Raw genomic sequence first — 22,243 nt, 5'->3', positions numbered from 1 at the left:
TGGTTTCACTACTGGAGGAGGTCAAATCGTCGGAATGACCTACCTGTGTCATCTTGAAAGTCTGTTGTAACCGTTAGATCATCTATGTAGACATTGGGTGTGGTGTATAGTACAACTGGCCGATGAATCCCAGCATAGTTGAAGAAATCAAAGCTGGTCATCTGCACAAAATAACCCGGAGGATATCTGAAGAAATGCAAAGAAGGGAGTTTAATCGGGAAACAAAATGCTCAACACTGTTTTGTAACTCTACACCTAATTATACACCACTAAATACATCACCAGTAACCAAGGCGTCTTACTTTATTGTGGAACATGGTGATGATGTTTCAGTTAGAACTCAAAAATCCCTGTAAATTAGTGCAACTTTGTGGTTCTAGAACACAAGAAAAAGGAGTAAAGAAAACTACTATGTCCAGTAATGTTTCATCCAATGCAACATTTTTTAAACATGCTCGTTACAAGGAATAAATTAAATCCAAATTAATCAATGCAAGTGATTGAGAACTGTCTCTCTGGAGTGTTGACATTCTAAGCATCACTTTGTCCAGTGAGTGTACGAAATTGCAGGCACAAGGGTGTCACAGGGTTTCTGAGCTGCAGGAGAGACTCTCCGAGCTGGGACAAAAGATCGAGCAGCAGTGATCCAAGTCTATTCAGGTAAGGCAGCTTTGTGACCAAGTCGGCTGATATCAACCAACATGGCTGAGAGCACTACCTTTAGGGCTGGAAATTCACCAACCTTGCGCCCGTTTTTTTCAGCGATATTTTGCCGCTTTTGGCGAAAAACCAATCCGATAGTTTCGCTGAAGTCTTGCGCCGACGGTTTTGAAATACCACTGAAAAGCGGACCGCCGGCGTGCAAGACTAGAAATACCACTATCGCCGTGCTTTTGTCCTTTGGCACACCCGTATTCTGGGCGGAAAAAAACCACCCGAGAAAAACCTGCATTGCAGCCCTAAAAACGGCGGTACGTATGAAGACTTGCAAAAAAAAGTTAAAGTTTTTAAGATTTTTTTGCAGCGATTACTTAGTTAAAGGGTCTTGTAAATGTTTTGTGATTTTTTATTTTTTGCAATTGTTTCTTTCGTGTTTTCCCCCTCCCTAGGCCGAACTCGCAGCGGTAAATCGGCCTCGGACTAAAGTTGCCGAAGATCGTGGTTTCCGCTGCGAATCCTTGTGCAATGCCAATTTTTTAACGCTGGGTGCATTTTTTTAACAAAACTTAGGCCTTTCGAAAATGGCGGTGTGATTAGCGGTATTTTTGGCGATAAATGCCGAAAAAATACCGGCCAAGAAATGAATTTCTAGCCCTAATTAGTTTCAGTGCCCAGGATTAGGCAGGGGAAAAACCTAGTGTGTGTTTCTGCTTCTCAACAGTATGCACTGCCCCCTGCTGGGAAGGTTTTAAGAAATTAATTCCTGGGATGTGGGCGACGCTGGCAAGGCCAGCATTTATTGCCCATCCCTAATTGCCCTCGAGAAGGTGGTGGTGAGCCGCCACCTTGAACCGCTGCAGTCCGTGTGGTGAAGGTGCTCCCCACAGTAAGGTTAGGGAGGGAGTGCCAGGATTTTGACCCCGCGATGAAGGAACGGTGATATATTTCCAAGTCACGATGGTGTGTAACTTCGAGGTGCTGGTGTTCCCATGCACCTGCTGCCCTTGAAGGAGAACAACCCCAGTTTCACTAGTCTCTTCACATAACTGAAGTTCCCCCAGCCCTGATACTATTCTAGTAAATCTCCATTGGAACCCTCTCCAAGGCCTTGAAATCCTTCCTAAAATGTGGTACCCAGTATTTGCAACAATACTCCAAGCTGGGGCCTCATCAGTGTTTTATAACCTCCTTGCTTTTGTACTCTCTGCTTCTATTTATAAAGCCAAAGATCCTATATGGCTTTTTAAACAGCCTTTTCAACTTGCCACTTTCAAAAACTTACACATACACCCCCAGGTCTCTCTGCATCTCCTTTAAAAATGTACCTTTTACAACAACAACAACGTGTATTTATATAGCACATTTAACGTAGTGAAATGTCCCAAGGCACTTCAAAGGAATATTATGCGATAATAATTTGACACTAAACCACATAAGTAGAAATTAGCCCATGACCAAAAGCTTGGTCAAAGAGGTAGGTTTTAAGGAGCGTCTTGAAGGAAGAAAGAGAGGTAGAGAGACGGAGAGGTTTAAGCAGGGAGTTCCAGAGCTTGGGGCCCAGGCAACAGAAGGCACAACCACTAATGGTTGAGCAATTATAATCAGGGATGCCCAGAAGGGCAGAATTAGAGAAGCGCAGATATCTCGGGGGGGGGGGGGGGGGGGGGTGGTTATGGGGCTGGAGGAGATTAGAGATAGGGAGGGGCGAGGCCATGGAGGGATTTGAAAATACGGATGTGAATTTTGAAATCGAGGCATTGCTTAACCAGTAGCCAATGTAGGTCAGTGAGCACAGGGGTAATGAGTGAGCGGGACTTGGTGCGAGTTAGGACATGGGCAGCCGAGTTTTGGATCACTTCTAGTTTACTCAGCCTCCTCTGTTCCAAAGAAAACAACCAACCTATCAAATCTTTCCTCATAGCTAAAATTCTCCAGTCCAGGGTAGAATGTGAGACTCAAGCCAGGAGTGCATTGGAATAGTCAAGTCTGTAGGCAACAAAGGCATGGATGAGGGCTTCAGCAACAGATAAGCTAAAGCAAGAGCGGAGACGGGCGATGTTACGGAGGTGGAAATAGGCGGTCTTAGTTATGCTGCGGATATGTGGTCAAAAGTTCATTTCAGGGTCAAATATGCCACCAAGGTTCAGCCTCAGACAGTGGTTTAGTTTATATTGCCTGATTCTTCCTACCAAAATGATCGCTTCACACTTCTCTGCATTAAATTTAATCTGCCATGTGTCTGCCCATTTCACCAGTCTTTCTCTGTCCTTCTGAAATCTATTACTATCCTGCTCACGGTTGACTGCAGTTCCAAGTTTTGTGCCATCTGCAAACTTTGATATTATGCTCTCTATACCCACGTCCAGGTCATTAATATATATCTAAACGAGTATCGGTTCCAGAACCGATGCCTAGGGAACACTGCACTTTCCTCCAGTCTGAAAAACAACCAGCCGTTCACCACTGCTCTCTGCTTTCTGTCGCTCAGCCAATGTTTCAAATATCAAACATATCCTCTTATTTACAACCAACACTAGTTGAATATTTGCACCACGTTAGAAACATAGAAGTGTACAGCACGGAAGGAGGCCATTTGGCCAATCATGTCCGTGCCGGCTAACAACGAGCTATCCAGCCGAACCCCACTTTCCAGCTCTTGGTCCGTAGCCCTGCAGGTTATGGCACTTCAAGTGCATATCCAAATACTTTTTAAACGTTATGAGGGTTTCGGTCTTTACCACCCTTTCAGACAGTGGGTTCCAGACCCCCACCACCCTCTGGGTGAAAACGATTCTCCTCAAACTCTCTCTAAACCTCCTACACTTACTTTAAATCTATGCCCCTAGTTATTGACCCCTCTGCTAAGGGGAATAGGTCCTTCCAATCCACTCTATCTAGGTCCCTCATAATTTTATACACCTCAATTAGGTCTCCCTTCAATCTTCCAAAGAAAACAACCCCAGCCTATCCAATCTTCCCTCATAGCTAAAAATTTTCCAGTCCAGGCAACATCCTCATAAATCTCCTCTCTAACTTCTCTAGTTCAGTCACATCTTTCCTATGATGTGGTGACCAGAACTGCACGCAGTACTCCAGCTATGACCTAACTAATGTTTTATACAGTTCAAGCATAACCTCCCTGCTCTTATGTTCTATGCCTCGTCTATCCTGTATGCCTTCCTAACCACCTTATCTACCTGTCCTGCTACCTTCAGGGATCTGTGGACATGCACTCCAAAGTCCCTCTGTACTTCTCAGTGTCCTACCATTTATTGTGTACCCCCTTGCCTTGTTCGTCCTCCCCAAATGCATTACCTCACACTTCTCTGGATTGAATTCCATTTGCCACTGTTCTGCCCACCTGACCAGTCCATTAATATCTTCCTGCAGTCTACAGCTTTCTTTTTCATCATCAACCACACGGCCAATTTTTTGTATCATCTGAAAACCTCTTAATCATACCCCCTACATTTAAGTCTAAATCATTGAGATATACCACAAAAAGCAAGGGACCTAGTACTGAGCCCTGCGGAACCCCACTGATCTTATTCAAGGGTTGGCAGGGGCATAGCAATTGGATGCTGTGCTCTTGGGCTAGAATCAAAAGGAAAAAAGGTCAGAGAGTTCCAGCTCCTGATTGTTAGGTTCTGCTATGACCCACTGCTGGAATCACTGATGTGTGAACTTCAGGCATTCACAGAATCCAGCTTAGCAGCAGTGTCTCTGCCACAGTCAGACAGCTTGCCAGCACACATGGGCTACACATGGAAAATTGCCACTTGGTTATGGTACTGGAGGGCACCCAGTGTGGGGCATCAAATATTAATCAGCACCTTCAGAACAAAAATTGGATTCTCATCCACCCTCCCCCTCCCCCTCCCTAACTTCAGCAGCAAGTTCTGGTGACTAAGTCTTTTAGTAAAATTCAAGAGTTAAAGAAAGGAATGTAGCTGAATTGTTTGATATCCTACCAAAAAATGTTTAAGAACATAAGAAATAGGAGCAGGAGTAGGCCATTTGACCCCTCAAGCCTGCGCCACCATTTAATAAGATCATGATCTGAGCTCCTCTTTCCTGCCCGCTTCCCATAACTGTCTTATCGTTCAAAAATCTGTTTATCTCCACCTTAAATATATTCAATGACCCAGCCTCCACAGTTCTCTGGGGCAGAGAATTCCACAGATTTACAACCCTCAGAAGAAGTTCCTCCTCATCTCAGTTTTAAATGGGACACCCCTTATTCTGAAACTATACCCCCTAGTTCAAGATTCCCCCACAAGTGGAAACATCCTCTCTGCATCCACCTTGTCAAACTCACTCAGTATCATACGTTTCGATAAGATCACCTCTCATTCTTCTGAACTCCAATGAGTATAGGCCTAACCTTTCTTCATAAGTCAACCCCCTCATCTCCGGAATCAACCTAGTGAATCTTCTCTGAACTGCCTCCAATGTAAGTATACCCTTCCTTAATACAGAGACCAAAACTGTATGCAGTACTCTAGGTGTGGCCTCACCAATACCCTGTACAGTTGTAGAAGGACTTCTCTGCTTTTATAGTCTATTCCCCTTGCAATAAAGGCCAACATTCCATTTGCCTTCCTGATTACTTGCTGTACCTGCATACTAACTTTTTGTGTTTCATGCACAAGAACCCCCAGGTCCCTCTGTACTGCAGCATCTTGTAATTTCTCTCCATTTAAATAATTTGCTTTTTTATTTTTCCTGCCAAAGTGGATAACCTCACACTTTCCCACATTAAACTCCATCTGCCAAATGTTTGCCCACTCATTTAGCCTGTCTATATCCTTTGCAGATTTTTTTGTGTCCTCCTCACAATTTGCGTTCCCACCCATCTTTGTATCATCAGCAAACCTGGCTACATTATACTTGGTCCCTTCATCCAAGTCATTAATATAGATTGTAAATAGTTGAGGACCCAACACCGATCCCTGTGACACCCCATTAGTAACCGTTTGCCAACCGGAAAATGACCCATTTATCCAGACTCTGTTTTCTGTTAGACAGCCAATCCTCTATCCATGCTAATATATTACCCCCCAACCCAGTGAGCTCTTATCTTGTGCAGTATCCTTTTATGTGGCACCTTTTCCAAATGTCCTGCTAATGCTTCCTTAATAATGGACTCCAGTATTTTCCCAACGACAGATGTCAGGCTAACTGGTCTATAAGTTTTCTGCTGTCTGTCTCTCCCTTTTTTAAATAGGGGCATTACATTTTCCAATCTGCAGGGACCTCCTCAGAATCCAGGTAATTATGGTAGATTATAACCAATGCATCCACTATCTCTGCAGCCACTTCTTTTAAGACCCTAGAATGCAGGCCATCGGGTCCAGGTGACTTGTCCATCATTAGTCCTATTATTGTACCGAGTATTTTTTCTTTAGTGATTGAAGTTCCCCCCTACCTTAAGCTCCTTGACTATCTATTATTGGGATGTTTTTAGTGTCTTCTACCATGAAGACTGATGTAAAATATTTGTTCAAAGTTTCTGCCATTTCCCTGTTCTCCATTATTAATTCCTAGTCTCATCCTCTAAGGGATGAACGTTTACTTTAGCTACCCTCTCCCTTTTTGTATGCACCTGTAGAAGCTCTTACTATCTGTTTTTATAATTATTGCTAGTTTACTCTCATAATCCATCTTCTCTATTATTTTTTAGTCCTTTGCTGGTTTTTAAAAATTTCCTAATCCTCTGGCCTCCCACTAATCTTAGCAACGTTGTATGCCATGGTTTTCAATTTGATACCATCCTTTACTTCCTTAGTTAGCCAGGGGTGGTTATCCCTTCTCTTACAGCCTTTCCTTCTCACTGGAATATATTTTTGTTGAGAGTTATGAAATATCTCCTTAAATGTCTGCCACTGCTCATTAACCATCTTACACTTTAATCTATTTTCCCAGTCCACTTTAACCAATTCTGCTTTCATACCTTTGTAATTGTGTTTATTTAAGATCAGGACACTGGTTTGAAACCCAACTTTCTCACCCTCCAACTGAATTTGAAATTCAACCATGCTATGATCACTCTTTCCTTGAGGATCCTTTACTATGAGATCATTTATTAATCCTGTCTCATTACAGAGTTACATTGTTATATTCTCCCAAAGCCCTTTAGCTTAATTAGACAAATTTTAAAAATATTAAGACATAGTTTACAAAGATAAATTAATCCCAATATGACAGACAAAAAAAATCCAGTTTCTGGTATTTCAGAATAGTAAAGAAATAACAACAATGTACGGTTTATCACTGTCGATTAGTGAAACTGTCTGTCTCACCTTTTTGTATCAGTCATGTATTGAATCCTTCCTGGAGGTAAAGTATATGGGGTAAGTGTGTTGTTTACTGCAATGGTGATTCTGCACTGAAGAGTTGGACTACTCTGAATAACTTTAGTAATGTCAGCTTCAAAAGGAAGGTGGCCACCTTCATGGAAGGCAACGCGAGCTCCATTTACCCACTGCAAAAGGACAAAAGTCACATGAATTACGACACAGAAATTTTTCACTTTGCAAAACTCTAAAGTTAATGGGATTGTTTGGGGTGATCAAAATATAGACACAGGATTATATAAATCTTTACCCATTTAAGTTTATATAATTATGTAAAGTAAAATAAATGCCCAGAATTTCCTGGAATTTAGTGCAAGAGTGGCATAGTGCGATACAGGCAAATCTCTGCAATCGTTTGCCCCGATTCCGAGACCCGTCTGCTGAACTTTGTTTACATAGCCTCCTGTGCAAAAGACCAAGTCATCCGAGTTAACTGCATTTATGCCACTAATGCGCTGGCGCAGTTATGCCCAATAATCTTTTTGCAGCACAGACTGAAGTCACCTCATAAATCAACGTAACTGAGATTTTGGGGGTTTGAGAATGATTTTCCTCAGATTTTGGGGGGATACTTAACCAAGGTGCTGTCAATCTCAGTGCATCCGCTATTTTTTGGGCCCCCAACCTTCCTCCCATACGTTAAGGACTAAGCACCTGGAATGGCTTTTCTAATGGGTATACCCATGGTTCTGTCTAATATTGGAAGAGACAAGGAGCAGCAGTTGCAAGAGGCTCGGAGAGTGAGGCACCGTGTCAGAAAGCAGCAGCCCACCCGCTATTACCACACCAGTGGCGCTGCAGTAGCTACACGTCAGTTTGTAACATTCCAATGTAAGCAAATAAGCTCCGCAGGAAATTTGGACGCAAGCTCCTGTCAGAAAGTTCGGCGTAGAACCAGCCACTAACTGTGCACTGCTACAGTATGTTTACCAGAGAGACAAAGACATTTTTCGGTTACAAAAAGTCACACTGGCAAGAAAATAGGAAGTTGCACCGTTTCACATACATCAAAATGACTTCCTTGGTGAGAAATTTCAATTAAACAAAGTCCCATTTTATTAATAAGGATTCCATGCACTGTTCTCTGTTTAAAAAGGATCTCACGAGACAGATTTTCTTGTAAAAAAGAAAAGCACTAAGCCTAGTCCAGAGGAGTGGACAGAATGAGTTAAAAAGTGTTTCACAGTAGAGCTCGGTACAAAGATGTCCTAATGTGAGCCTTATCACTGAAGCTCACTGTCCAAAATGATCTTCATTAACATCGTTTCTGAAAGTATGGCAAAAAATGTGAGTTGTAAAACGTAACGAGATGTGCACTTCCTTTAATCCTCTCTCCATTTACTGGATAATTCACTTCTGCTACTTTTGGTGTTAGATATTTGCCACAACGATTGATATATCAGCTGACAAAACAATTTTATACTAAGTGGAATTATTAATCATCTTTAACCCCCATCCTCAAGCAAATTGCAAAAGCTATTAAAAGATTAATAAAATAAAGATCTGCACAAAATTGTAAATACTCATCCTAACCAATGGTTCACAGTGAATAAGCAACGGGTAACTGAGCTATGAAGGACAGGAATGAACCAGGTTTGATTCAAAGTCTGTGCTCAGCCACATTATGAGTGCTACCATTTGGCCCCATCAACTCAACCAGCATTCCCATGGCAGACCCCTATCGAGCAACTCCTACTGGAATTACACGTGAAAATCAGGAGAGGGTTTAGGCTCAATATCAAGGCCGACATGAATAATTGTCACTTGAGTGAAATGCTAGAGTGTCCTGTACCCATAATAGCAAACATATTAAGGAGCCAACGCCTTCAGAGAAGCAGATGGAAATAACAGAGCATCCATCCTAGACAGACCTATTAATGTAACAAAACCTATATATAATATATATATATATATAAATACACACACACACACATAACCTACTGTAGCAGTGCTCAGGAGGAATGTGTAAAACTTAACGTTTTTTTTATTAAAGCATTTCTCCATTGCGTTGCCCTCTCTATTTATTCACAACATGTTTTATCCTTTTCCTATTAGTGCTGCAGAAAGGTGCAACATCTAATATCAGGCAAAGTGCTGAAGTATTCAGAACTTCTTGTTTTGGCCTTATGACTAGCAGTATACTTGCAACAAATTCTAGATGAGGAAGGTGATTCGACCCATCTTAATTCATCCATCGAAGACCCTGCTGCCTTTGCACGTTTCTTAAAATGATTCCAGGGTTTTCACCTCTATCTGGAAGTGCTACATTTGCATTTTACTATTTTGAATTTGTATACCCTTGTTGTATCCCCACAGGTTAATTTAATATCTGTATTCCACATGCATCTTTTCCACTCCCTTACCTATTTTACATCTCTCTGCCAGCTGAAAATCTCAGGTTTCTCCAGGCTTTCTTCATAACGCAAACCTTTGAGACTAGGGATCAGCCTCGCAGCTCCTCCCCACTTTACTGCCAGTGCTTACGTGTCTCCCTTGCTCCTCCGTTACCAGAACTGCACACTGTACCCGAGGTGAGGTCTGACCAGAGCACTATGCAGTTTGATCACGACTTCCTCCGACTTACATTCTACAGTTTTGGCTATGTAGTTCAACATTCTATTATCTTTATAGAGACTGTGACTCTGTATTGAGTAAGCATGCAGAATGTCAAGTCTACTAGGTCTCCTTCAATTTTATCCTTAGTTATTTCAACCGCATTAATGGAGTGTTGGTCACCAGTTTTTCCTTCCCATGTGTTGCACTTTACATTTATCTGCATTAAACTTCAACTTCCATTACTCTGTCCGCTTAAACATTTTGTTCAGCTCATTGTCATTTCTGAGCCGTTATCTTCAATTCCACTTCCTCTCCCTCGCCTGGTATCATTGGCATTTCCAGCCAATTTGCATTGTATTTCCGAATCCAAGTCACTGAACTAGAGGCTACAAAACAAATTCTTCAACAGAAATTTAGACTGAAAATTTTTCAAACAGAAGTTAGAACCGGACCATCCCTGAGCAAGATGCTTAATCAGTTACTTGTACCAGACTCAGACACTATAAAATGTGCGTATACTTCAATTTTGTGAGTTGCAGTTACATTTCTAAGCCCCTGTAATTACATGACTAGTTCACTGGCACATTATCATCAACTTAAATGCCTATTATTTAACCACATCACTCACTGTGCTGATCAAATCAAAATTCTAATACTTACCTGCTGTGTGCATTCCAAAGAACTTGACATATTCAAATACTTTACCCAAAATAAAACAACCATGCCAGTGACTATTTTTCCAAACGTTAGCAAAATACAATATGCAACGATTAAGAACACTTACAACAACAGAGTAGTAACTGGCACTGCCAACACAGAGTACAACTCTCTTCCCCGCATCAGATGAAATCCACTGCCTGGGCACCCAAACCTCCTTTTCATACCACACCCAGCCAATGAAATCTCTCAACTTGTGGTCCTGTGTGAGGTCGTTGTAACTTGCTGGAACAGGCATGTCAATCACTGGCCCTGTCTAACAAAAAGAAGAAAATACTTTGTGATGGGACACACAGTTATGATGCAAATATCTGGTGCATTTCAAAAGGCTCTTCTAATGAGGCAAAGTTTCTGATGATCTCTATTACATATTTGAATGGATACAGTACACAAGGTGTCTTTCACAGGTGAAGGGCAGTATTTTCAGGCTGATAATGTACATGAAGCTGGTACGTTTTGCATTGATAATCCCTACTGGGGGGATAAACAAACACAAGAAATAGGAACAGGAGTAGGCCAACTGGCCCCTCGAGCCTGCTCCACCATTTACCGTATATACTCGCGTATCATGCGACTTTTGAAGACCTAAATTGTAACCTAAATTTGGGGGGTAGCATGATACGCGAGATACAAAATTTGCAGGTGTGAAGTGCTGGCCAAGATTAGGCTGTTAAGCAGACCGTATCCATTTACGGTAAGTCAAATAGTACATATGTATATCAAATAAAGATGATTTTGATAAAACTGCTGTTTTACTTGCTGATACACACGTAATGTTTACGCTTTCCAAATCAGCTGAGAGGCTAACTACCAAAGGAAAACAGAAATGATTCTTAATGAAACTATTATATTTATTTTTGGACATAATGAAATATAAAACAGGAATACATATGTAGGTTAATTAACATTTAATAAAATAGAAACACTATTAAAACAAACTATTACAGGTAAACTAAAATCCTTCAAATTCGCTTTCATTGTTATCAGTGTCATCATCAAATAAAGCTTGGAATTCTTCTTCATCGAGGCAGTCGTCATACTGATCATCTTCCAGGTCGTCAATATTTTCATCCTCTTCTCCTGCATCTTCGAATAAAGCATCATCTTCACTTCCATCCAAAGCATTTGCTATTCCACATTTTTTAAATGCTTTAACAATCAAATCTCCATCTATCTCAGCCCATGCTTCTTTTACCCACAAACACAGTAGAGGCAAATCCGGAGCCTTCATATTCCCTCCCTTCGTAAATGATTTCTCTTCTTCCATCATCCAGTCATTCCATTTCTTTCTTATATTGTCTTTAAATGGCTTATTAATGGATACGTCAAGTGGCTGAACGACGCTAGTCAAGGCAGCTGGAATGATTGCTATATCGGTGTTCGATTCACGAACAGCTTTCACAACAGAATCCACTCGATGTGACCTAAATATATCCCACACAAGTAAACTTTTTTGGCGTCATAAACCACCTGCTCTTGATTCCCAAACTCTCTTCAGCCAAATCTTGCAGCCATTATCGTTCATCCATCCTTTTTCATGGACATGGACAATGATACCATTTGGAAGTTTTAGTTTGGACATTAATTTCCGTTTAAAGATAACCATTGGAGGAAGTTTCGTCCCATCTGCCATACACGTTAGTACAACCGTAAAATGTGTCTTTTCATGCCCTGTAGTTTTGATAAAAATACTTTTCTCGCCGACTTTATCAACGGTCGAGTTTGATGGCATATCAAAATTCACGGGTGTCTCATCCATGTTTCCAATGCACGATAACTTATAGCTGTTAGCTTTGCGGTGTTTGATTACAAATGTTTGAAAACTAGTCACTTTTTCTTCTAATTCTTTTGGGAGTTTCTGTGCAATTTTTGTTTTTCTTCTTAACACAAAGTCATGTCTTTTCATGAACCGCGTACACCATCCGGGACTTGCAGTAAACACACGAATGCCCATTTTTCTTGCTTCTCGTAAAGCATAAAGTCTTATTTTAGATCGTGTTATAATATAACCATTTTCTCGATTTTCGGACACCCACTTTGATACTTTATCTTCTAAATGCGGCCAATGACATTTCGACCCGCGATTTGCGCATTTATAGGAAGGAGTTTCCTTCAATTTTTCTTTTTGTTTTCTCCAGTTTCGGACACAGCTTTCTCCGACACCAAACAGCTTTGCAGCTTTAACGTTGTTGCTTTGTTCCGCTTAGGCAACAACTTGCAGCTTAAATTTGGCAGTATATTTCTTCGCAGATCTTTTCTCCATAGTGGCTAAGGGTAGAATGCAAAACAGCTGTTTCTCATTCGGTTGTTTACGGCGGAAGAGTCGTTTCATGATTCGGTTGTTAAGGTCTGTATTCGATCATTGTTATGTGTTAGGGTACTTGTTACGTGTTGGGTACTTGTTAAACTTGTTTGAAAGCCTAGCCTAGTGTCATCTGGTATCTCAAAAAAGTGACTCGCATGATACACAAGATATATGATAAAATCATGTTTTGGGGACGAAAATTTAGGGGTCGCATGATACGCGAGATCGTAGGATACGCGAGTATATAAGATCATGGCTGATCTGATCATGGACTCAGCTCCACTTCCCTGCCCGCTCCCCATAACCCTTTATTCCCTTATCGCTCAAACATCTGTATCTCCAGCTTAAATGCATTCAATGACCCAGCTTCCAAAGCTCTCTGGGGCAGAGAATTCCATAGATTTACAAACATCTGAGAGGAAATTCCTTGTCATCTCAGTTTTAAATGGGCGGCCCCTTATTCTAAGACTATGTCCCCTACTTTTAGTTTCCCCAATGAGTGGAAATACCCTCTCTGGATCCACCTTGTCTAGCCCCTCATTATCTTGTATGTTTCGATAAGATCACCTCTCATTCTTCTGAACTTCAATGAGTATAGGCCCAACCTATCTTCATAAGTCAACCCCCTCATAGAAACATAGAAAATAGGTGCAGGAGTAGGCCATTCGGCCCTTCTAGCCTGCACCACCATTCAATGAGTTCATGGCTGAACATGCAACTTCAGTACCCCATTCCTGCTTTCTTGCCATACCCCTTGATCCCCTTATTAGTAAGGAGTACATCTAACTCCTTTTTGAATTTATTTAGTGAATTGGCCTCAACAACTTTCTGTGGTAGAGAATTCCACAGGTTCACCACTCTCTGGGTGAAGAAGTTTCTCCTCATCTCGGTCCTAAATGGCTTACCCCTTATTCTTAGACTGTGACCCCTGGTTCTGGACTTCCCCAACATTGGGAACATTCTTCCTGCATCTAATCTGTCTAAACCCATCAGAATTTTAAACGTTTCTATAAGGTCCCCTCTCATTCTTCTGAACTCCAGTGAATACAAGCCCAGTTGATCCAGTCTTTCTTGATAGGTCAGTCCCGCCATCCCAGGAATCAGTCTGGTGAACCTTCGCTGCACTCCCTCAATAACAAGAATGTCCTTCCTCAGGTTAGGAGACCAAAACTGTACGCAATACTCCATGTGTGGCCTCATCAAGGCCCTGTACAACTGTAGCAACACCTCCCTGCCCCTGTACTCAAATCCCCTCGCTATGAAGGCCAACATGCCATTTGCTTTCTTAACCGCCTGCTGTACCTGCATGCCAACCTTCAATGACTGATGTACCATGACACCCAGGTCTCATTGCACCTCCCCTTTTCCTAATCTGTCACCATTCAGATAATAGTCTGTCTCTCTGTTTTTACCACCAAAGTGGACAACCTCACATTTATCCACATTATACTTCATCTGCCATGCATTTGCCCACTCACCTAACCTATCCAAGTTGCTCTGCAGCCTCATAGCATCCTCCTCGCAGCTCAAACTGCCACCCAACTTGGTGTCATCCGCAAATTTGGAGATACTACATTTAATCCCCTTGTCTAAATCATTAATATACAGTGTAAACAGCTGGGGCCCCAGCACAGAACCTTGCGGTACCCCACTAGTCACTGTCTGAAAAGTACCCATTTACTCCTACTCTTTGCTTCATGTCTGACAACCAGTTCTCAATCCATGTCAGCACACTACCCCCAATCCCATGTGCTTTAACTTTGCACATTAATCTTTGTGTGGAACCTTGTCGAAAGCCTTCTGAAAGTCCAAATATACCACATCAACTGGTTCTCCCTTGTCCACTCTACTGGAAACATCCTCAAAAAATTCCAGAAGATTTGTCAAGCATGATTTCCCTTTCACAAATCCATGCTGACTTGGACCGATCATGTCACCTCTTTCCAAATGCAGTGCTACGACATCCTTAATAATTGATTCCATCATCTTACCCACTACCGATGTCAGGCTGACCGGTCTATAATTCCCTGTTTTCTCTCTCCCTCCTTTTTTAAAAAGTGGGGTTACATTGGATCAGTTCCTATGGAGTGGAGGGTAGCCAGAGTCAATGGAATGTTGGAAAATGACTGTCAATGCATCCACTATTTCCAAGGCCACCTCCTTAAGTACCCTGGGATGCAGTCCATCAGGCCCTGGAGATTTATCGGCCTTCAATCCCATCAATTTCCCCAATACAATTTCCCGACTAATAAGGATTTCCCTCATTTCCTCCTCCTTACTAGACCCTCTGACCCTTCTTATATCCGGAATGTTGTTTGTGTCCTCCTTAGTGAATACCGAACCAAAGTACTTGTTCAATTGGTCCGCCATTTCTTTGTTCCCCGTTATGACTTCCCCCGATTCTGACTGCAGGGGACCTACATTTGTCTTTACTAACCTTTTTCTCTTTACTCATCTCCAGAATCAACCCAGTAAACCTTCTCTGAACAGCCTCCAAAGCAAGTATATCCTTCCTTAAATACGGACCAAAACTGTACTTAGTACCCCAGGTGTGGCCTTACAAATACCCTGTACAGTTGTAGCAGGACTTCTCTGCTTTTATACTCTATCCCCTTGCAATAAAAGCCAACATTCCATTTGCCTTCCTGATTACTTGCTGTACCAGCATACTTACTTTTTGTGTTTCATGCATAAGGACCCCCCAGGTCCCTCTGTACTGCATCACTTTGCAATTTTTCTCCATTTAAATTATAATTTGCTTTTCTATTTTTTCTGCCAAAGTGGATAACCTCACATTTACCCATATTATGTACCATCTGCCAAATTTTTGACCACTCAACTTAACCTGTCTATATCCCTTTGCAGATTTTGTGTGTCCTCCTCACAATTTTCTTTCCCACCCATCTTTATATCATCAGCAAACTTGACTACATTACACTCGGTCCCTTCACCTAAGTCAATAATATAGATTGTAAATAGTTGAGACCCCAGCACTGATCCCTGCGGCACTCCACTAGTTATTGTTTGCCAATTGGAAAATGATCTATTTATCCCGACTCTCTGTTTTTTGTTAGTTAGCCAATCCATTATCCATGCTAAGATATTACCCCCAACCCCGTGAACTTTTATCTTGTGCATAAGTAATGTGGCACCTTATCGAATGCCTTCTGGAAATCCAAATACACCACATTCACTGGTTCCCCTTTATCCACGTGGCTTATTGCATCCTCAAAGAACTCCAGCAAATTTGTCAAACATGATTTCCCTTTCATAAAACCATGCTGACTCCGCTTAATTGAATTATGCTTTTCCAAATGACCCGCTACTGCTTCCTTAGAATTGGACTCCAGCATTTTCCCAACGACAGATGTTAGGCCAACTGGTCTATAGTTTCCTGCTTTTTGTCTGCCTCTTTTAAATAGGGGCTTTATATTTGTGGTTTTCCAATCCGCTGGGGCCTCCCCAGAATCCAGGGAATTTTGGTAGATTACAACCAATGCACCTACTATCTCCGCAGCCACTTCTTTTAAGATCCTAGGATGTAAGCCATTGGGTCCAGAGAACTTGTCCACCTTTAGTCCCATTATTTTACCGAGTACTACTTCTTTAGTGATAGTGATTGTATTAAGTTCCTCCCTCCCTATAGCCCCTTGATTATCCACCAGTGGAATGTTTTTAGTGTCTTCTACCATGAAGACCGATACAAAATATTTGTTCAAATGTCTCTGACATTTCCCTGTTCTCCATTATTAATTCCCCAGTCTCATCCTCTAGGGGACCAACATTTACTTTAGCCATTCTTTTCCTTTTTATGTACCTGTAGAAACTCTTACGATCTGTTTTTATATTTCTTGCTAGTTTGCTTTCATAATCTATCTTCACACTCTATTATTTTTTGATTTGTTATTTGCTGGCTTTTAAAAGTTTCCCAATCCTCTGGCCTCCCACATTGTATGCCCTTGTTTTCAATTTGATATCATCCCTTATTTCCTTAGCCACGGATAGTTATCCCTTCTCTTACAGTCTTTCCTTCTCATTGGGATATATTTTTGTTGCGAGTTATGAAATATCTCCTTAAATGTCTGCCACTGCTCATCAACTGTCCCATACTTTAATCTATTTTCCCAGTCCACTTTAGCCAACTCTGCCCTCATACCTTTGTAGTCTTCTTTATTTAAGCTTAGGATGGTTATAAGTTCAAGTCCCACTCCAGAGACTTTAGCACAAAATCCTGTGCAGCACTGAGGGAGTGAAGCACTGCTTGAGGAGCAGTTTCTCAGATGAGACATTAAACCAAGGTCCCGTCTGCCCTCTCAGGTGCATGTAATGAATCCTATAGCACTATTTTGAAGAGCTGGAGAGTTCTCCCCGATGTCCTTGCAAATATTTATCCCTCAACCAACACCACTAAAATAGATCATCTGGCCATTTTATCGCATTGCTCTTTGCGCTTGTTATGTTTCCTACATTACTACATTCCTACATTATGTTTCCTACATTACTCCTAGGGGGAGTGTTTGCTAGTGCTGTTGGGGAGGAGTTAAACTAATATGGCAGGGGGATGGGAACCAATGCAGGGAGACAGAGAGAAACAAAAAGGAGACAAAAGCAAAAGACAGAAAGGAGATGAGGAAAAGGAGGGCAGAGAAACCCAAGGCAAAGAACAAAAAGGGCCACTGTACAGCAAAATTCTAAAAGGACAAAGGGTGTTAAAAAAAACAAGCCTGAAGGCTTTGTGTCTTAATGCAAGGAGTATCCGTAATAAGGTGGATGAATTAACTGTGCAAATAGATGTTAACAAATATGATGTGATTGGGATTACGGAGACGTGGCTCCAGGATGATCAGGGCTGGGAACTCAACATCCAGGGGTACTCAACATTCAGGAAGGATATAATAAAAGGAAAATTAGGTGGGGTAGCATTGCTGGTTAAAGAGGAGATTAATGCAATAGTTAGGAAGGACATTAGCTTGGATGATGTGGAATCTATATGGGTAGAGCTGCAGAACACCAAAGGGCAAAAAACATTAGTGGGAGTTGTGTACAGACCTCCAAACAGTAGTGGTGACGTTGGGGAGGCCATAAAACAGGAAATTAGGGGTGCATGCAATAAGGGTGCAGCAGCTATATGGGTGACTTTAATATGCACATAGATTGGGCTAACCAAACTGGAAGAAATACAGTGGAGGAGGATTTCCTGGAGTGCATAAGGGATGGTTTTCTAGACCAGTATGTCGAGGAACCAACTAGGGGGGAGGCCATCTTAGACTGGGTGTTGTGTAATGAGAGAGGATTAATTAGCAATCTCGTTGTGCGAGGCCCCTTGGGGAAGAGTGACCATAATATGGTGGAATTCTGCATTAGGATGGAGAATGAAACAGTTAATTCAGAGACCATGGTCCAGAACTTAAAGAAGGGTAACTTTGAAGGTATGAGGCGTGAATTGGCAAGGATAGATTGGCGAATGATACTTAAGGGGTTGACTGTGGATGGGCAATGGCAGACATTTAGAGACTGCACGGATGAACTACAACAATTGTACATTCCTGTCTGGCGTAAAAATAAAAAAGGGAAGGTGGCTCAACCGTGGCTATCAAGGGAAATCAGGGACAGTATTAAAGCCAAGGAAGTGGCATACAAATTGGCCAGAAATAGCAGTGAACCCAGAGACTGGGAGAAATTTAGAACTCAGCAGAGGAGGACAAAGGGTTTGATTAGGGCAGGGAAAATGGAGTACGAGAAGAAGCTTGCAGGGAACATTAAGACGGATTGCAAAAGTTTCTATAGATATGTAAAGAGAAAAAGGTTAGTAAAGACAAACGTAGGTCCCCTGCAGTCAGAATCAGGGGAAGTCATAACGGGGAACAAAGAAATGGCGGACCAATTGAACAAGTACTTTGGTTCGGTATTCACTAAGGAGGACACTAACAACCTTCCGGATATAAAAGGGGTCAGAGGGTCTAGTAAGGAGGAGGAACTGAGGGAAATCCTTATTAGACGGGAAATTGTGTTGGGGAAATTGATGGGATTGAAGGCCGATAAATCCCCAGGGTCTGATTGATTGCATCCCAGAGTACTTAAGGAGGTGGCCTTGGAAATAGCGGATGCATTGACAGTCATTTTCCAACATTCCATCGACTGTGGATCAGTTCCTATCGAGTGGAGGGTAGCCAATGTAACCCCACTTTTTAAAAAAGGAGAGAGAGAAAACAGGGAATTATAGACCGGTCAGCCTGACATCGGTAGTGGGTAAAATGATGGAATCAATTATTAAGGATGTCATAGCAGCGCATTTGGAAAGAGGTGACATGATAGGTCCAAGTCAGCTTGGATTTGTGAAAGGGAAATCATGCTTGACAAATCTTCTGGAATTTTTTGAGGAAGTTTCCAGTAGAGTGGACAAGGGAGAACCAGTTGATGTAACATATTTGGACTTTCAGAAGGCTTTCGACAAGGTCCCACACAAGAGATTAATGTGCAAAGTTAAAGCACATGGGATTGGGGGTAGTGTGCTGACATGGATTGAGAACTGGTTGTTAGACAGGAAGCAAAGAGTAGGAGTAAATGGGCACTTTTCAGAATGGCAGGCAGTGACTAGTGGGGTACCGCAAGGTTCTGTGCTGGGGCCCCAGCTGTTTACATTGTACATTAATGATTTGGACGAGGGGATTAAATGTAGTATCTCCAAATTTGCGGATGACACCAAGTTGGGTGGCAGTGTGAGCTGTGAGGAGGATGCTATGAGGCTGCAGAGCGACTTGGATAGGTTAGGTGAGTGGGCAAATGCATGGCAGATGAAGTATAATGTGGATAAATGTGAGGTTATCCACTTTGGTGGTAAAAACAGAGAGACAGACTATTATCTGAATGGTGACAGATTAGGAAAAGGGGAGGTGCAACGAGACCTGGGTGTCATGGTACATCAGTCATTGAAGGTTGGCATGCAGGTACAGCAGGCGGTTAAGAAAGCAAATGGCATGTTGGCCTTTATAGCGAGGGGATTTGAGTACAGGGGCAAGGAAGTGTTGCTACAGTTGTACAGGGCCTTGGTGAGGCCACACCTGGAGTATTGTGTACAGTTTTGGTCTCCCAACCTGAGGATGGACATTCTTGCTATTGAGGGAGTGCAGCGAAGGTTCACCAGACTGATTCCCGGGATGGCGGGACTGACCTATCAAGAAAGACTGGATCAACTGGGCTTGTATTCACTGGAGTTCAGAAGAATGAGAGGGGACCTCATAGAGAAACGTTTAAAATTCTGATGGGTTTAGACAGGTTAGATGCAGGAAGAATGTTCCCAATGTTGGGGAAGTCCAGAACCAGGGGTCACAGTCTAAGGATAAGGGGTAAGCCATATAGGACCGAGATGAGGAGAAACTTCTTCACCCAGAGAGTGGTGAACCTGTGGAATTCTCTACCACAGAAAGTTGTCGAGGCCAATTCACTAAATATATTCAAAAAGGAGTTAGATGTCGACCTTACTACTAGGGGGATCAAGGGGTATGGTGAGAAAGCAGGAATGGGGTACTGAAGTTGCATGTTCAGCCATGAACTCATTGAATGGCGGTGCAGGCTAGAAGGGCCGAATGGCCTACTCCTGCACCTATTTTCTATGTCTATGTCTAATAGTGACTATGCTTCTAAAGTACTTCATTGGCTGTAAAGTGCTTTGGAATATCCCAAGACCACGAAAGGTGCTACATAAATGCAAGTTATTACATTATTGCCTTTAGAGGCTGCTGGGAACGAACGATAGATATCAGGTGTGCTGGGACATTATCTCGCTGAGATAGTAGCCTTTTCATAGAATAGGACATAAACCCTCTGACTGTGACGTAACCCTTTCAACGGGGACGTTACCTCTCTCAGGGGTCGCCGGTACCAATCCTCCTCGAAGCCCTGGTTCCTGTTGGCGGACTGATCCGCTCGGAAGCTCCACAATCCGCTCAGCTCCTTCAGCTCCCGGGAATGGGTCTCCCGGGGGGTCAGAGCGCAGGTGAAGCCGAGCAGCGAGACCCAGAACAACCACACCACCTCCATCCTGCAGGCTGATAGCCGTCACCTGACTTCCGCGACACATGACCAGCCTCCGTCACATGACCAGAAAAGTATCCAGCCGAAGTTTGGCGGCGTTCTACGTCAATATCCAGCGGCGGCAACCCCCATGTCCACAGGGTCCCCATTTACCTGCAATACGCCTCTACTTAGCGTTGCTGTAAGCGGTTTAAACGTTAACCCGTCACATAATGTTAGTTTTTGCTGGAGAGTTTTGATGTGTCAGTAGATTCCGAGGGACTGCCTATGATGATGATACAAGATAACCTCTTGTGATTGCCAACTTTCCAGGATTGCCAGGAATTGAAGATTTATCTCCAGGGACACTCCTGCCAGCAGCCCAGGAGAGAAATCATAGGGGCATTAAAAAAGATTTTTTAATTTTTCTTTGAACACTTATTAGTTACAAAATGATTAGAGATGGGGAAGATGGCGCTTTGACCGGGTGGGGCGGTTGGAGACATTAGTTCCTTGTGATGAAACCTCCAGGACTATGTCCAGCCAGTGTTGGTATCTGGGTGTCTTTCTAGCAATGGGTTCTCACACGGCGACAATCGAGGCCGGATTTAAAGCTGTTTTTAAGGTGAAAGAATTGAATAGATTAAGTGTCCAACTGTAGAGAAAGATTAAGCTCCAGTTAAACAGAATGGCCTGGAATTTGCGATCAGCAGCGAAGCAACAGCAAGCGCCGCTGACCTCAAAAAGCTGGCCACAGTATTCCCTGTGGCGAAAACTTTCAGTTTCTCAACGCTAATTTGATTGTAGCGGTGTGAAACGGGGGTACCTGAGCGTTGAGCAGCAGTGATGTCATCAAGCTATCTAAGCAGCCAATCACGTTGAAGAATTCTCACAGACAGCAAACCAGGAAATAAAAAGCACTGATTCAATTCACTTTTTAAATTTTTTACAGAGAGTGAAATAAAGATTGGTATATGCACATGGGGTTAAGGTAGAAGCTGAAATATCATAAGCAAACTGAATAAAAATATTTTAAATGGTTTTTTAAAAATCTAGTAATTTTCTATCATGATGGAGAAATTTGACATGCCACAAATATAACGTTAGTCTTTCAGGACCAGAATGGTTGTTCAGCAGTCAAAACACCATTAAAACCCCAGTTACAACAAGGCTTAATTTTTAATGGGGTGTTTAACAACGTAATTAGATCGGACATGCTTAAGTTTTCATACAATCATACCTTTTGTCATTTAATCTCTCCTGCCTTCCACTCTATCACAGACCTTCCCTTTGGTTCTTTCCTCTCATCCCTCTTTCCCTGCTTCTGCACTTGCTTAAAACCTTGTTTTATCTCTAACTTTTCCAGTTCTGACAAAAGGTCACCGACCTGAAACGTTAACTCTGTTTCTCTCCACAGATGCTGCCTGACCTGCTGAGTATTTCCAGCATTTTCTGTTTTTATTTCAGATGTCCAGCAACTGCCGTATTTTGCTTTTGTGTTAAGTTTTTGTCAGTTCAACTGATTTAATTGATTGCCGGTTCTGGGGGGGGGGGGGGGTTTCCATGACGCAGCCTGTGGAAAGCAGGGAATAATTGGCTGCAACTGCAGGATTTTCACGTTTACCTGTGCATGCGC

General features: G+C 42.3%; 1 protein-coding gene across 2 annotated transcripts in view; it reads right to left on the bottom strand.

Moving 5' to 3' along the window:
- Positions 1-20,646, bottom strand: part of gusb (glucuronidase, beta) — a 37,366-nt gene extending 16,720 nt beyond the window's left edge. The window contains exons 1-4 of one of the 2 annotated variants that reach the window (XM_070857204.1): positions 20,455-20,646; positions 10,357-10,545; positions 6,963-7,144; positions 44-186 (exon numbers count right to left, since the gene is read on the bottom strand). In XM_070857204.1, the coding sequence (XP_070713305.1) occupies positions 44-186; positions 6,963-7,144; positions 10,357-10,545; positions 20,455-20,634 (694 nt within the window). In that variant the 5' untranslated portion in view covers positions 20,635-20,646. Of the gene's footprint in view, positions 1-43; positions 187-6,962; positions 7,145-10,356; positions 10,546-20,454 lie in introns of those variants that run through there. The other variant, XM_070857205.1, reaches the window with a different exon arrangement.
- Between the last annotated feature and the right edge of the window lie 1,597 nt (positions 20,647-22,243).

The sequence above is a fragment of the Pristiophorus japonicus genome, chromosome 16 (genome assembly GCF_044704955.1).
Source record: "Pristiophorus japonicus isolate sPriJap1 chromosome 16, sPriJap1.hap1, whole genome shotgun sequence".
In the NCBI taxonomy this organism is placed as follows: domain Eukaryota; kingdom Metazoa; phylum Chordata; class Chondrichthyes; family Pristiophoridae; genus Pristiophorus; species Pristiophorus japonicus.
The sequence above is the reverse complement of the archived record's forward strand: the minus strand, read 5'-3'. Positions and strand labels throughout refer to the sequence as shown.